The sequence below is a fragment of the Geotrypetes seraphini genome, chromosome 4 (assembly GCF_902459505.1).
Source record: "Geotrypetes seraphini chromosome 4, aGeoSer1.1, whole genome shotgun sequence".
Taxonomy (NCBI): domain Eukaryota; kingdom Metazoa; phylum Chordata; class Amphibia; order Gymnophiona; family Dermophiidae; genus Geotrypetes; species Geotrypetes seraphini.
In genome coordinates this window covers 221,722,733-221,740,359 of record NC_047087.1, presented here as the reverse complement: position 1 = coordinate 221,740,359, position 17,627 = coordinate 221,722,733, and the positions used below count along the sequence as shown (strand labels likewise).

The following is a 17,627-nucleotide window of genomic DNA, read 5'->3' as shown; positions in this document are numbered from 1 at the left end:
GAATAGATGACATGTACGTCACGTACGCAAGGGTCTGTCAATGTTATGAGCGTCTGTGTGTGAGTAAGGATACAACCGCCCAGACAAGCATCATTCTTTGACGTGATTGGTCCTTGAAAACTAACGGAAAGTAATTTTAGTTTTATTTTTTTATGCAGTAATTATCCTAACTTGAGCAACAAAGCAATCAAGACGTTGTTACTGTTTGTATCTTCCTATCTTTGCGAACTTGGATTTTCAGTTCTGACAAAAATTAAATTAAAAAAAAGAGAACGACTTCAGATGGTGGATGATCAAATGTGTGTTTGCTTGTCGACTATTGAGCTGTTTTGAGTTAATTTGCACTGAAAACAAGCTCATCCATCACATTGATTAGCAAGTCTGTTCTATTTACTTTAGTTTCACCATTTCACCACTTTAAAGAAATATCTCTCAAATTTAATTTTTTGTTGGTTTTGCGATTTTATAATTTCAATTATAATGTGCCGTGAAAAGCATTTGCTCCTTAAGGTACGCTAGCGTTTTTAGCGCGCGCTGCATTGCCGTGCGTGCTAACCCCGTGCTACGCACCAAGAACTAACACCAGCTCAATGGTGGCGTTAGCGTCTAGCGTGCGTGGCAATGCAGCACGCACTAAGCGCGCGCTAAAACCGCTAGCGCAGCTTAGTAAAAGGAGCCCTTAGTGTGATGTGTAAAATATTTGTTCCATTTAGTGTGCCAGAGTTAAAAAGTTTGAGAGACACCGTTCCATATGTATAGTACAAAGTGTGTGAAATACTGGTGGGAAAAACTGGCCTCATCCAGACCCCCGATGAGCTATTAAAGTAGTAGGCTAAGGGTGCAGTGGTTAAAGCTGCAGCCTTAGCATCCATATTGAGTAGTATAGAAAGTTTTTAATAAACTGATTACCGTAGCTGTGTAAGAAAACAAGCTAAAGAAACCCCCTGCAGGTTCCTGATTGCAAAACTGCAGGAAAAGCAGAGAGTATATGAAACCCATCCAGCTTAGGAGGAAATTGTGTCTCTTTGCTTAGACTGGAGTCACTTGGGAGATAGTCTGAAAACCCTGTGCAGGGAAAATGATTAATTTGTCAGTAGGTCTGATTATATTCAGTGCCTGCTCACAGAATGCCAAAGGAAGCAGGAAAAGACTGGCCAGAGAATGACAGACTAAAACTTGACCTGGAATCAAATTTGGCTCAGATACTGATGCCCAAAAGGTTTTAAAGTATTTTCAAACCTTGTAGTTCTAAAGATATGCTCACGCCACAACCCAGCTTATCACATTTTTAATGACCTTTGTTTTGAAAATAAAAGCTTTTATGACTGCCTCAACCCCCAGCTGTTTTCAAACTAGATTCACTGGTTATCAAATTTGTGGTTTATGGTTATGATAATTTCAATAAATAAGGAGTTTAATAGTTAAATGCCTCTATAAAAGTTAAGGGTATGTGTATCCCTTTTTGACTACTTAAAGTTTTCGTTATGTAATGCAATGCTTTCTCCCCAATAATGTGGGCTTGATGGGATTTATTTTTATTTTTCTATAACTGATTTAAGTTGTATTAAGAATAATGATAACGATTTTGGTCCTGGAGATTAAGGTCTACAAGGTCAGCATCTATGAGTCAAACGTGGATGTTTTTGTTACATCGAGTTTTATGGACCCCTACGCGTTTACAAAAGATAGATAGCACTAGATCCAATAGATGCTGGCATTGTAGAATAGAAGTTGGGACGTTAGATCGTTTAATTTTTTTCTGTCCCTGTGTAAATGCTTTTTGGAAACTAATTTGGCCCCAAATTAATAAATTATTAGAAAACCATGTAGGATTCTCATATGACACTATATTATTTGGTACAGCAATGAGAACTCAGAGTCCGATTTCTGCAAATAATAACAAGTTATTATTAATATTGACAGGGGTCACCATGCAACAAATTACTCAAAATTGGAAGGATTATACTAAATTAAATTATACATTTTGGTGGAACTCAGTTTGTCATATATATAAAATGGAAAAGGTGTTAGCGTTACAACAAGGAAATCTTCATAATTTAAAAAAAATTTGGGAACCATTGACTAATTATTCTAATGATCAGATTTCTTAGCACATGGGTAGTAGATATATAGGGGTGGGATGGGGATTGTATATCATATGGAAATAGGAATATTGATAAAAGGGGGGATTTATTCTATATTATAAGAGGATGTGTTTGTAAATACAAGTGCCATATGATAATTGATTATAATATGTTTAATTCACTTGTTGTAAGAATTCAAAAATGAATAAATAAATTTAAAGAAAGAATAATGATATTTCTGTATTTTTGTATAAATTCCCATATCTTGTATACTTGTTAGGATATGTTTATAAATTTCAATTAAAAAAAAATAAAATTTGTGGTTTGTTTTGGCTTATCAGAACCAAAATAGCATTTTTGAACAAAAATATTCCTCCTAACATTTATCATGTTTCTGATGTATGATGTTCTGCAGGACTGTTAAATGCGTACGAGGCTGGAAAGTTCTCAGCCCAACCAAGAAGAGAATGACATGGAGTTGGTTGAATCAATGATCTGGAGCAGCGGTCTCAAACTCAAACCCTTTGCAGGGCCACATTTTGGATTTGTAGGTACTTGGAGGGCTGCAGAAAAAAAACAGTTAATGTCTTATTAAAGAAATGATAAGTTTGCATGAGGTAAAACTCGCTATAGTATAACGAGTTTTACCTCATGCAAAGTATTTAAATAAATAAATAAAAGTCCTCCGCTTCTGTCAGGAATATTCTAACTTTCCAGTATTGCTGAGACACAGATACATTTGCTAGTCTTACATTTTCTTCTCCTTTCTCTTTTTTTTTTTTTTTTTTAAGTTCAGTAAAGTTTTATTGAAATTTGGTACAAAACATGAGAATACATCAGGCATCATAATGAAGAGACACAAATCAGGTTATGGAATAGAAATATCGTACAATGCCTCTGTGAAGGCTCATAGTGTAAAGAAAAGAAAAAAGAATAAAAGGTGAAGGGAAGGGAAGGGAAGGAAGAAGAAAATAGATGGAAGATAGGAAAAACATACAGACGTCTCTTTTAAAAATCTAGCTTTAGAATTATCTCTCACTGTTCCAATTTTTGACATTCCAGTCCGTTTCTTCTGAGGACACTGGCCCAGAATAAACACACTCAGATATCAATCAGTCCACTTTCCTTTCTCACCCAAACCTGGTCCTGGAGGCACCCCAGCCAGTCAGGTTTTAAGGATATCTCCAATGAATATTAACAGCATACTATACATAAGAATAGCCTTACTGTGTCAGACCAATGGTCCATCTTCACTGTGGCCAATCCAAATCACAAGTACTTGGCAAAAACCCAAATAATAACATTTCATGCTACCAATCCAGGGCAAGCAGTGGCTTCCCCCATGTCTGTCTCAATAGCAGACTATGGACTTTTTCTCCAGGAACTTGTCCAAACCTTTTTTAAAACCAGCTATGTTAACTGCTTGTACCACATTCTCTGGCAATGGGTTCCAGAGCTTAACTATTTTCTAAGTGAAAAAAATATTTCCTCCTACTGGTTTTAAAAGTATTTCCCTGTAACTTCATTGAGTGTCTCCTAGTCTCTGTAACCTTTGACGGAGTAAAAAAAATCGATCCACTTGTACCCATTCTACACCACTCAGGACTTTGTAGACTTCAATCATATCTGCCCTCAGCTGTCTCTTTTCCAAGCTGAACAGCCTCCACTGCATGCAAATCTCTCTCATGAATATTCATTGTAAATATCCCGAAAACCTGATTGGCTGGGGTTGTCTCCAGGACCAGGTTTAGGAACCACTAATCTAAACACCAACACTTTCAAACTCTTCTCCCATACATTCATTGGAGCCAAGGACCTTTTCTGCATTTCCTTCTGCTTCTCTCTCCCACACTGGGCAATCTTAACATATAGAGAGGATCATTTAAAAAAACCCAAAAACAAACATCTAAGTCCAATTTGGAAATTTCCCACAAGCATCCAAAATCAGGGGCAGAGAAATGCACATTTTCGAACAAGGCACTACTAGACATCCAAAACATGTTTGCCGAAAATCATCTCTTTGGACATCTAGGTTGCCGAGACGTCTAGGATGTCAGAACATCCAGCTTTATGCACCATTTTTGACCACAGAAACGTCCAACTTTGAAACGTCCAGATACAGACTATTTAGCTGTAGAAGGGGCCAGCATTCTGATATACTGGCCATATAGACAGGTCAACAGAGCAGTAGGGCACTGCTGTGAACTTCACATAAAGGATGCCACATGTACATCTCATGATAAACCCCTTATAATTTATGATAAGTTCTCCAAACCTCCCCCCAAATCTACTATTCCTATCTGTCTATCACCCCAATAGCCCTTGTGGCTTCAGGTGGCACCTCTATGGCACAATAGTGGAGTTTTGGTAAGTTTCGGTGGCCTCACACTTTCTGCCATAAATATAGTGGTTAGAGTGGCTTATGGGCCTGGCTCCTTCTCTCTTTGGCACAGTAGCTCACCCATCAAGCTACTTGAGATGCCTGTGAGATGCTCTAATAGGCTTTCCCATATTAGATGCTGCTGTCCTAGAGCAGTGTTTCTCAACTTGGTCCTGGAGTACTCCCTTGCCAGTCAGGTTTTCAGCATAGCCACAATGAATATGCATGAAAGAAATTTGCATATAATGGAGGCAGTGCATGTAATCAAGTTTATGCATTTTCATTGTGGATATCCTGAAAACTTGACTGGCAAGGGGGTACTCCAGGACCGAGTTGAGAAACACTGTTCTAGAGACAGATATATACTGTTTCATTCTGATTTATGGGAAGTGGGTTAGTGACCACTGGGGGGGGTGTGAGTAGGTCATGCTTACCTCCAGTGGTCAGCTGATTAATTTGGGCACCTTTTGGGAAGTTAGACACTTCTAAAACAAGTCTAGCTTGAAAAGTCTAAATTCCATTCAGGATGTCCTTGAAATGGTTCGATTATAGCCACAAGATATCCAAATCTAAGCCTGCCCAGAGACCACCCATAATCGTCCTCTAACATGTCCCTTTACTGCTTAGACTTTCTGGAGGGAGAATGTCCTACAAAACATCTAACTTTTTTGTTTCGATTATCAGCGCTGTAGTGTAAACAAAATAGACTTTTCTTCTCTGTTAGGTTTTAGCTTATGCTTGCTGTCTAACACCAACCCTGGCAGGATACACATTTCAAATCTGGCATATTGTAATCACAAAATAGAAAATATAATTATTTTTCTACGTTTTGTTGTCTAGTCATTTTATTATTCAAATCATGTTGGTCCCAGTTTGTCTTCTGTCAACTCGCTCGCCAGGGTCTCCTGCCCATTTGACATTTTCTTCTTTTTCCGTGCTCACCATCCATCTTTCATCTCTGTACCTTCCCTTCCACTGCTATCTCCAACATTTCTGTTTCTTTCCCACTGTCCTACTGTTATTGTGCTGTGAACCAGGTCGAAAGTGTAGTTTTAATAATCTTTCCCACTCTCTACCATCTATCTCTCTCTCCCTGCTTGTGCCCTAGGTCATACCTCTCTATTCCCCTCCATGCAGCATCTCACCCTTCCTCCCCTCCATTATCAAGTGCACTATTTTTTTCTCCTCATGCACCATCTCTCCCTGCCTTCTACCCTATGTCCAACATTTCTCCCTCTCTCTTCTCCATGCATGTCTCCCTCCCCTCCACCATATGCAGGATATTTCCCTCTCACCCCTTTCTACTTCTGTTGCATCTCTCCCTTCCTCTCCTTCATCCCATGTCCACCAATTCTTCCTCTCTCCTCCCATGTGCAGCAGGTTTCCATCCCTCACATCCCCCTGTGCAGCAGCTTTCCATCCCTCATATTCTCCTGTGCAGTACCTCCCTTCAGCAGTGGCTGGCTTGGCAGAGGCAGCACAGTGAACAGGCTTCTCGCAGCCTGCCCACCAGGGCTTTCCTCTGCTGCATCAGTGACGCGGCACAGGCAGGGCAGGCGGGGCAGGCCAGAAGAACCCTGTTCACTGCGCTGCTGCTACTGCTTCTGCTGCTGCTTCTGCCAAGCTGGTCACCACCACCGCTGCTGCTACTTTAGGAGACCCGGAAATATGTCAGGAGTCAAGACTCACTGAATCGGTGAGTCTTGTAAAACATGGTCTAAGTCACAAAAACCCACCTAAACTCACCAGATAAGCACTGAAAACATATAACACAGACCCCCACACACTACCCCAGTGATCACCAACTCCCCCCCCCATAAAAATATTATTCACAACTTTAAATTTCAGCCTCCAGACCATCATCACTTGGCCCCCTGGCATAGGAAAGCCTAGTCATCCAATCCAGAGGCAGCTTAAGTCGTCTTGGGGGTGGGTTAGGGACCCATAAAGAGGAGGACCCATGCTCATAAGCCCCTATAATCATTGCATTGATACTGAAACATGTGCACTGCCCTATATACCCCCAAAACCCTTTTTTACTGGCATATAAGTGGCTCCTGCAGCCATAAGGGCTATTGGGGTGGTATATAAGTGGGTCTAGGGGATTCTGGAGATGGTTTGGGGGGCTCACCGTCACCTATAAGGGAGCTGTAGTGAGGAGAAGCCATGGCACTCTTTTTGTGAAATTCACAGCAGTGCCCTGTAAGGTACCCCACTATTTAGGTGGCATGTCTGGGTGTGCAGTCCATCACTTTGCAGACCCCTCATACGTCCAACAGGCCTTAAGAACATAAGAAATGCCTGCACCGGATCAGACCTGGGGTCCATCTAGTCCGGCGATCCGCACACGCGGAGGCTCAGCCAGGCACACCCTGGCGAATACAATGGTCACTCGTATCCCTCAATGTCTTCTGCAAGAAGATGTGCGTCCAATTTTCCCTTAAATCCTAGAATGGTGGTTTCCTCCACCAGCTCTTTCGGGAGAGAGTTCCAGGCGTTCACTACTCGCTGTGTGAAGCAGAACTTTCTGACGTTTGTCCTGGCCGTGTCCCCTCTCAGCTTCAGGCCATGACCTCTGGTCCGAGACCGGGTTACATTTGCCAATGTGAATAACGCTGTTTCTTGCTCAACATCCTTTCCCCCTGGCTGGTGAGTGAGCTTGCTCCATTATGTCGATCCCTTTTAGCAATTTAAAAGTCTCTATCAGATCCCCTCTCAGTCTTCTCTTCTCAAGGGTGAATAGTCCCAGTTTTCTGAGGCGATCTTTGTAGCTCAAGTTCTCCATACCTTTTACTAGCTTCGTCGCTCTCCTCTGCACCCTCTCCAGTAATGTTATATCCTTCTTCAGGTATGGAGACCAGTGTTGGACACAGTATTCCAGGTGTGGTCTGACCATTGCTCTATAAAGCGGCATTATGACCTCCCTTGATCTACTCGTGATTCATTTCTTTATCATGCCTAATATCCTGTTAGCTTTCTTTGCTGCCGCTGCACATTGAGCCGATGGCTTCAGGGTTCTATCTATCAGTACTTCCAGGTCTTTTTCTTGTTCGCTCTTCCCCAATGTTATACCTAACAGTTTGTACCCATGCTCCTTGTTTTTACTGCCCAGGTGCATCACTTTGCATTTTTCTACATTAAAACTCATCTGCCAATTTTCTGCCCATCTCTAGGCATTTTGGACTTGGACGGAAAGTTGGACGGAAATGTGGTATAAAGATGGACGATTTAGCGGCTTGGACGATCAGATCGGCAGGACGTATAATTAGACGATTTTCGAAAATAAAAAAAAGTTGGACGTATCTTTCGAAAATGTGTCTTAGGCTCTTTTTAACTTTGGACGACTTGCGAGATGGACGTAAACGGACTTAGACGGACCTTTCGATTACGCCCCTCTAAGGTTGTAAGTTCAATCCTAGTGCTGTGCCTTGTGATCTTTGGTAAGTTATCTAACCCTCTATTGCCCCAGGTACCATAGTTAGATTATGAGCCTGCCAGGACAGAGAGGGAAAATACTGTTGTGACCTGTTGCACAGAAACAATGGCATATCAAGAACTGAATAAACATTAACAAACACTGATGCAAGTTCGGCATTTACCACCAAAGAGTGTGGATTCATATGTACCATATTGTTTCTTATGCCCCATAATTTTCTGTTAGGAATCATTGTGGCTTACATAAGATTAATAAGGATTCATAACAGTAACATCAAGGATCAGACAATATAGAGTTCAAGTGTTTTTCGTGATTTCCTGAAGTGAAGGTAGGAAAGGATCTATCCCAGAACCATGAGTAAATTAATTGGTCAATTATGCATTAACTATCAATTGTTGTAATTAAGTTGCATTTACTGTATATACTCGAATAGAAGTCGAGATTTGGGGGGCCAAAGAAATAGCCCCAAAATGGGGGTCTAGACTTATATTTGTGTCAGCTCCCACCCACCCCATCTCCTGGACTTGTTGCAGGCCTCTGCCAGGCCTGCTGTCAGACCTGGCTGACTGTGACTATTTTTACCTCCCTTCCGCCTCCCCCTGGTGGTCTAGAGGTGAATTGAGCAGGAGCAATCTTCCAGTGTTCCTGCTGGGCGCAGAGCTGCTAGCTGAATGACTGCCGTGAGTACTCATGATAGTCATTCAGCTAGTTGCTCTTCTCTCAGCAGGAGCACCAGAAGATCGTTCCTGCTCGATTCACCACTGGACCACCAGGGAATTGAAGATATGCAGGGGAGACAGGAGGGAGGTAAAAATTGTCACAGTTGACTGGGACAGGAGGCGGGAGGGATCCCTCCTGTCTCGGCCCACCACGAGACTGCCAGGGATTCAAAAGGTATGCGGAGGAAGAGAGAGAAGTAAAAGATTTTAGAGTCGTCCAGCACAGGAGGCGGGAGGGATCCCTCCTGTTCCAGCCCACCGCTGGACCACCAAGTCTTATGGCAGGCCCAGTGGAGGCCTGTAAGGCATTGGGTGGGAGGGAGGGAGAGGGGACAGGGCTGGGAGGAAGGAGGGACCTGGTGCAGAGCCTGGCAGGGCAGGAAGGAAGGGGGGCTGGATGCAGAGTCTGACAGGGAAGGGAGGGGGATGAGTACGGAGCCAAGCAGGGCACTTGAATGCTTACCCCCCTCCCCCAGCTTATATTCGAGTCAACCCTTTTCATCCTTTTGAGGGGGAAAGGGCTACCTTGGCTTATAGTTGGATTGGCTTATATTTGAGTTTATATGATAATTACACTCTATTCTATAACATGTGTGTCTATATTTCACAGTGCGCAACTCCAAAGGCAGTGGCTATGCGAGGTGGCAATGGCAAGTCATGGCATTTCCAGAAATTAGGTACGATGTTATATGGAGTATCTGGATTTCTGTACCAAATTTTTCATCAGTTGGGCATCAGAATTTACATCAGCCTTTGACAGGCACGAGTACTCACACCCAAAGTTAGGTGTGAAATGAGTGCTAAACCAGCAATCTATAACAGATGCTTTGCCCAGTGCACCCTTTACATAACGCTAGCTTAGCATAGATCATGCCAGCACCCAATTTGGGGCACCATTTATTGAATCTAGCCCTAAGAGGGTAATTTTTTTTTTTTTAATAAATTGCATATGTTTGGAGGTTAAGTAGGTACCTAGCATTAGCCTATTATCTAAAGACACACAGACACCCATGTGTCTTCATAAAATTATCAGAGAAAAGCTAAATAATAAATTATACCTACAATGAACTAGCCAGTATGAATGCTCACACCAAGTATGCAAATGTATAGATCACGTTTCTACCCAAAACCCATTCCCAAACATGCCTACGTCTGAGTCATATAACTGTACATGTGTTCTTGCCATCATGCGGACTTTTACACATAGGATAATTTTATAATTGGCATTTTATGCTTGTACAATTGCGTACGCTATGAAAGCGCCTTTATAAAATGCACCCCCTGTTAGTAAATAGGCTCCAAAGAGTACAATGAGGTTTGTGTTCAATGACTTGCTTTAGTTTGTGCTATCACACGTTAGCCAATGAGACCATGAGCTTGTAACACACACACTACCTAAAGCGCCATCCTCGGATCACTGAGGATAAAGCACAAAAAATCTAGACATGAAGATGGCGAGGAAGAAGAGTGGTTGTACTGTGGGTGTCACTACATCTGAACACATCTGCACATTAGGAAAATGGTTTGTCTTTGCTTTAGAGATGCCAGACTGTAGTTAAAATGTTAAAAAAACACAAGCTCAGGGCTGGTGCAAGGGCATTTGGGCTCTAGACAAACCTTTAACCCCGGTATGCTCTCCATCAGCCTTTAGGCCCCTAGGTGTTTTCTTCAAACCCCATGAGAATTTGATAATTAAACTTGACAATTATGATTCCCCACTGCTCCTAAATAATGCTATGAAAATTCACTGTGTAAAGGTACCTCTAGGAATCCGCTCTTTTGCTTTGAGCATGTTGCTCTTTGGCACACCCCCCTGTCCCCTGAAGATACCACCCTAGGCAACCGCCTAGTCTACATAAGGGTCCGAATGATTTACTGTGGATGCCCATCTCTTTGAGGGCATCAGAAATATCCTGGTGCTGCTAATGTGAAAGATCAAAAAATAACCCAGAAAATCTGAAAGAAATTGCATTTTCAATACAACCGAGGCTAAATTATGACTTGGTTTGCACCCAACTCTGACTATTAGACATGTCCTTTGATTCTGTGGCCTGCAATTTTTCACCACTCAGATGTCACAACAATGACTTTCTTATTTCCTCCTTTTTCCTGCTTACTGCAACAGTTAAGGAACATGCAATTGAAAAAAAGAAAAAAAAAAAAAAAAAAATCAAAGCATCGCGGTAAAATCTTGCAGACACGTTCAGTTTTATTTCCTAAAATAAATAAGTCAGCAGACTTATTACTGGTTTAAAGTTGAAATCCACAAGCCAGACCTTCCAACATTTCTTTAGGGTTTCAACTCAACAAGAGTAGCAGCAACAGCAACAAAACAGTCATGTTTCTAGATTTGCAGGTTAATCGTTGAGCAGCATAGGGCTCCTTTTACTAAGGTGCGCTAGCGTTTTTAGCGCACCCTAAAGATTAGCGCACGTTAACCACACGCTAAACAAAAAATACTAACGCAAGCTCTCTGGAGGCATTAGCATTTAGCGCGCGGGGCATTGTAGCGCGTGCTAAGTGTGCGCTAAAACCGCTAGCGCACCTTAGTAAAAGGAGTCCACAGTTTTCACTTCCTTACTTTAACTCAGAAATATCTACCACTTTAAAACCATTTAGGCACAAAAAATTTACTATCATACGCTGCCATATTAACACGTGTGTCATTTACCACAGGTCCCATTTTACCCAATAGGACCTATTTACTGCTACCATGGATCACCATTACTGGCAGAAATGGGCTCTCATTTACAGGAATTAGTGCAGCTCGACAGAAGCAATCGCTAATTTGTGTTGCAATTGCCCTATTTAGGGCATTTCACAATATCTCACCCAAGGTGTATCATGACCAGACGGACTTCACTTGACCAAAAGAGGTAAAAACGTACTGGGACACCGTCTAGCCCGCCTACTTCGCAGGGCTTTAAACTAGGTAAGTTGGGGGAGGGTATCCACTCACATTCCACAGCAGTAAGGAACCATCCAGTGGAGGCGAGACACAACCGCCCTTTTGAGCCCAAGGTAAGCACCCATAGCACGCATGACAGCTCTAACAAACACAAGGGATGGAGGGCCATGTATGTCAATGCACACAGTTTAGGCAACAAAATTCTGCAATTGGAAACCGAGATAGTGAATGCCAACCTAGATGTGGTGGCAATATCCGAGACCTGGTTCACGGACTCTCATGGGTGGGATATGGCTATACCGGGTTACAGTTTACTTCGTCGAGACAGAGAAGGCAGATTAGGCGGAGGGGTAGCGCTATACATTAAAGAAGGAATCAAAACCACCAGAATCTCGGAAGTCAAGTACAGCGGGGAATCCCTCTGGGTGAACCTGGCCAGAGGGAGAGAAAAATGCCTGTATCTTGGTGTGGTATACAGACCTCCAAGACAACCGGAAGACAAGGACACGGAACTAATCGAAGACATAGAAAATATCGCGCTAAGGGGGGACGTTGTACTAATGGGTGACTTCAATATGCCAGATGTAGACTGGAGCACACCTTCAGCAACAACCAGCGGAAGCAAGAGGCTATTAGCCTCCATAAAAGGAGCACGCCTCAATCAAATGGTAATGGAACCCACTAGGGCCCAAACGATCCTTGACCTAGTACTCACCAATGGAGACAGCGTCTCAGAAATCTTCGTAGGAGATAAGCTAGCCTCCAGCGATCACAACATGATATGGTTCAATCTGAGGAAAGGTTTCCATAGATCAAACACTAAAACAAAAGTACTCAACTTCCGAGGAACGGACTTTGCACGTATGGGAGTTTTCGTCCATCAGGCACTCCAGGACCAAACGGAGACAGAGAATGTGGAGGATATGTGGTCATCCCTGAAATTGGTCATACACGAGGCAACCTGCCGTTACATAAAATCATCACATAAACAGCGAAGAAAGGACAAACCCCAGTGGTTCACCGCAGAGATCTCACGTCTCGTTAAGGAGAAGAAAAACGCATTTGCTTCCCTCAAACGCACCGGGAAAAGCGAAGATCAACTGCTACACAGGATCAAGTCCACAGAGGTCAAAACGGCAGTCAGGGAGGCCAAACTTCGAGTGGAAGAAACTCTAGCAAACAACATTAAGAAAGGGGACAAATCCTTCTTCCGGTATATCAGTGACAGGAAAAAGAACACAGACGGGATAGTACGCCTAAAAAAAACAGACGGGAATTACGCAGAATCAGATCCCGAAAAAGCAGAAATACTAAATAAATACTTCAGCTCGGTCTTCACCTGCGAGGCGCCAGGGTCCGGCCCTCAATTGAAACCACAGTCAAACACAAAAGACCCGTTTTGGAGTTTTAAATTCACACCCAGCGAGGTTTACTTTGAGCTAACAAAACTCAAAGTGGACAAAGCCATGGGACCGGACAATCTGCACCCCAGAGTGCTTAGGGAGCTAGGTGATGTCCTGGCAGAACCGTTAGCCGTACTATTCAATCTCTCACTGAGTACAGGGACAGTCCCCTTGGACTGGAAAACAGCTAACGTCGTTCCTCTACACAAAAAGGGTTGCAAGACAGAGGCTGCAAATTACAGACCGGTGAGTCTGACATCAATAGTATGCAAAATCATGGAAACACTGATCAAACGCCAGTTGGACACGGTCTTGAACGAAGGGAATCTACGGGACCCCAATCAACATGGATTCACCAAGGGTAGGTCCTGCCAATCAAACCTCATCAGCTTCTTTGACTGGGTAACAAAAAGACTGGATGAAGGAGATTCACTGGACATAGTGTACCTGGACTTCAGTAAAGCTTTTGACAGCGTCCCACACCGCAGACTGTTAAACAAGATGAAATCAATGGGGTTGGGAGAGACTCTGACGGCATGGGTCAGAGATTGGCTGAGTGGCAGACGTCAGAGGGTGATGGTTAACGGTACTTTCTCTGGGACATCGGAGGTGACCAGCGGGGTGCCTCAGGGCTCGGTCTTGGGTCCGCTCCTCTTCAACATATTCATAGGAGATCTGACTCAAGGGCTTCAAGGTAAAGTAACATTATTCGCCGACGACGCCAAACTATGTAATATGGTAAGCGAGGACAATTTACAAGATAGTATGGCGCAGGACCTGCGCACATTGGAATGCTGGTCCTCAACCTGGCAGCTGGGCTTCAATGCTGGAAAATGTAAGGTCATGCACCTAGGTAACAGAAACCCGTGCAGAACTTATACCTTGAACGGGGAGACCTTGACCAGGACTTCTGCGGAACGAGATTTGGGAGTAATCATTAGTGCAGACATGAAATCTGCCAATCAGGTGGAGAAGGCTTCCTCAAAGGCAAGGCAGATGCTGGGTTGCATCCGTAGAAGTTTTGTCAGCAGAAAGCCTGCTGTCATTATGCCATTGTACAGGGCCATGGTGAGACCTCATCTGGAATACTGCGTGCAATTCTGGAAGCCACACTACCGCAAAGACGTGCAGAGGGTCGAGTCGGTCCAAAGAATGGCCACCAGAATGGTCTCAGGGCTTAAAGGTCTCCCGTACGAAGCAAGACTAGACAATTTGCAGCTCTACACTCTAGAGGAGCGCAGGGATAGGGGAGACATGATTGAGACGTTTAAATACATCACCGGACGTATAGAAGTGGAAGATGACATCTTCCTTCTTAGAGGCCCCTCAACCACAAGAGGGCACCCGCTCAAACTCAGGGGCGGAAAATTTCACGGCGACACCAGGAAGTATTTCTTCACGGAGCGAGTGATTGATCGGTGGAACGGGCTTCCAGTGCAGGTGATCGAGGCAAGCAGCGTGCCAGATTTTAAGAATAAATGGGACGCCCATGTGGGATCCCTAAGAGGGTCAGGGCAAAACACTAGCTAATCTTAAGGGGAGGGTCTATAGTGGGCAGACTTGATGGGCCTTGGCCCTTTTCTGCCGTCATCTTTCTATGTTTCTATGTTTCTATGTAAAGGCTGACTCCTGACTCAGGCATTACGCTTGAACACGTCAGGCTCATAATGTCAGGTCCCGCATTAAAACTTTGATGATCACCCAACCTTGAAGGCCCTTAGTTGCTTTTTTTCTGGTTGTCTCTCATTTGCCATGAGTTGGGAATTGCCGACAACATCTATAATAATAAAACGCTAAGCGCGCATGCCGTGTTGCCTGATCTGTAGTTCCGTGGCCGGTAGAGTGCGCATGCGTGCTTACCACCCATCTCTCTTGTCTCGCAGCGGGCTTGCCAGCTCCGGCCAGACAAAGTTCATTTTTTGGGTCAAAGCCCCTGCCACGGCTCCTCTATCGAACCTCACTAGAGTTGGAGAAGACTTCCGACTCTGGCGGGGATCGAGAGAGGAGTCGCAGCGTCGGCTTTGAACTAAAAAATGAACTTTGGCTGGCCAGAACCGGCAAGCCCACTGTGAGACAGAAACATGGTTCCCTTACTGCCCCCCCTTCCCTTCCCGAGGTCCCAACTACAAACCTGCCGATTCCAGCAGCGTGTGCAGCACTGTATACACGGTGCTTCGGGGCCTTCTACTGCCCTGATTTGCTCTGCCACGTCTCTGATGATGTCATCAGGGACGTGCCAGAGTAAATAAGGGCAGTTGAAGGTCCCGAAGCAGCGTGTGTAGAGTGCTGCACACACTGCTGGAATCGGCAAGTTTTTCGGGACCGCGGGAAGGGAAGGGGGGGAGGCAGTAAGGGAGCCGGCCAGACCGCGGGAAGAGAAAGGGGAGGTAGGGGAAACACTGCTGCTGCACAGGGAAGTGGTGTGGGAAGAGGGGAAATGGAGGGGTAGGGAATGCTGCTGCTGTTGCTGCTGCACAGGGAAATGGAGGGGGAGGGAATACTGCTGTGGCTGCTGCACAGGGAAGTGGGAGGAGAGAAATGCTGCTGCATAGGAGGCAGGGAGAGAGACAGATAGATAGAAAGAAAGACAGACAGCGGGAGGAAAGGAGACAGAAAGAAAAGAAGAAAGACACAGGGGCAGGGAGAGACACAAAGACAGACAGAGAAAGGGGGCCAGGGAGAGAGATAGACAGAAAGAAAGACAGCGGGAGGGAAAGAGAGAGACAGAAATAAGGACAGACAGACATATATTCTAGCACCCGTTAATGTAACGGGCTAAAATACTAGTATCTCATATTATTGTATGTTTTTAAAACTTAAAAACAAACGGAAAGAAAAACACAAAAATTCATGTCTTCTCATTTTACCAATATAGTATGCATTATTTTGAAAGAGTGCACCCTATTTGGAAAAAAAAAAAAAAGTGCACTCTTTCTGAAAGAAAGTGCACCATTATGCAAGTGCAAGCCACTATGCGTGCCCAGATGCTATCGAGAAAAGAGTGCATATTGTATGACTTTGTCCCCATGACAAAAAATTGACCAAATGGAAACAACTGAAATGAATGTTTCTAGAAATGGCTCCAAACATAAATTTTCTGGTTGCTCATCCCTTCACAATATTGCACTTTAGCAATTCCAGCCTCAAATCAAGACAAATGTGTTGTGTGTGTGTTCATAAACAGGAATGGATTGGGCCAGAGTGTTGCTTACCTGTGGGCAATCTTTGATGTAGTGTCCCTTGTTGAAGCACAGGTGGCACAGGTAGTTGGGAGGTGGCCTCTTGCTAGGCTTCCTGGATTCCGAAGAAAGTGATAGGTCAGAGAAATGTTCCGTCAAGGAGCTCAGCCCATCCACGATATTATTCAGAGAGCCGTAGGGTGAAGCACTCTTATAAAGACTGCTGCTCAACACCTGCAAAACATATTAAGCCTCTTCAGATGATAAACCAAGGGAGGGCGAAGGAGAAAGCCAACATAGGGGGAAATAAGCTTCTTGTCTATTCTGTGAAAGTTGAAGGCATTTATGAAATAATTCCCAGGTGTGAATCTCTACAGGACAGAGATGCACAACCCTCTCATACTCTCCTTTATACCTCAGTGAAGTTTGAGAAACACATATGTTTAAGGGAATCTGAAAGGTTTGAGAGTAAAGGTGTTTTCTGCTTTTCTAACTGCACATCTTACATACAATTTACAATTCTACTCTTTTAAGCTCCTTTCTTTGTACTAAAAAAAAAATGGTCAAAACCAAACAGAACTTACATGGAGCACAGCATCCATTAACGACAATACTTCTCAAAACATCTGTATTAGGGGAATTAACTCCATAAGGGTTGATAGTCAAAGTGATTTAGAGGAGCATGTTCGATATGTCTAAATCCAAGTTTGGACGTTTTGTGGAAGATGCACAAAACTCCAGTAGCAAACATGACCATTTTCAAAATGTCTATCCTGTTTTTTTTTTTCAAAAATGGCCATTTTTCAGTTGTGCGTCTATCTTTTTGAGCCATTTTTGAAAAAAAAAAAAACATGTCCAAAAGAAAAATGCACAAAACAAGCCATTGGGATGTAGGAGAGTCCAGCATTTTTAGTAGGCTGGCTACGCAGATATCCCAGCAGAGCAGTGGGTCACCTCAGGGGGCACTGCAGTGAACTTCACATAAAAAATCCCAGGTACACACCTTACCATAACTTCTTATATTGTATGGTAAGTCTTCCAAAACCCACTGTACCCAACTTAACACCACACCAAAAGCCTTTAGACTGCAGGTGATACCTATGTGTGGGTACAGTGGGATAAGGATGGGATTTGGAAGGCTCATAAATTCCACTATAAGTGTAGAAGTTAGAATGGGAGATGGGCCTGAGTACCCATCTCTATGGTTGACTGCACTGTCCACTAGGCTACACCAGGAACCTACTTGTTGCTCTACTAGGACTGGCCATTACATCTGAAGCTGTCATATAGGTAGGTATATACTGTTTCATTCACATCTTTGGGGGTGGGAGGGGTCAGTGACCACTGGGAAAGTGTGGGGGAGGATCATGCTTACATCCCTCCAGTAGTCATCTGGTCAGTTTGGACATCTTTTGGATATTTATTTATTGTTAAAACAGGTCCAGCCCCAAATGTCCAAATTGTGCCCTGGACATATTCTTAAATGTTCAATTATGGCAGAAAAATGTCCATGTCGTA

The 17,627-nt window shown here is 43.7% G+C and overlaps 1 protein-coding gene across 2 annotated transcripts in view; it reads right to left on the bottom strand.

The window, feature by feature from the left end:
• The window catches only part of ZCCHC24 (zinc finger CCHC-type containing 24), a 317,690-nt gene that overhangs the window by 231,615 nt on the left and 68,448 nt on the right, over positions 1-17,627 (bottom strand). For both annotated transcript variants that reach the window (XM_033943625.1, XM_033943624.1), the window contains exon 2: positions 16,143-16,343. In XM_033943625.1, coding sequence (XP_033799516.1) covers positions 16,143-16,343 — 201 coding nt within the window. The remainder of the gene's footprint in view (positions 1-16,142; positions 16,344-17,627) is intronic.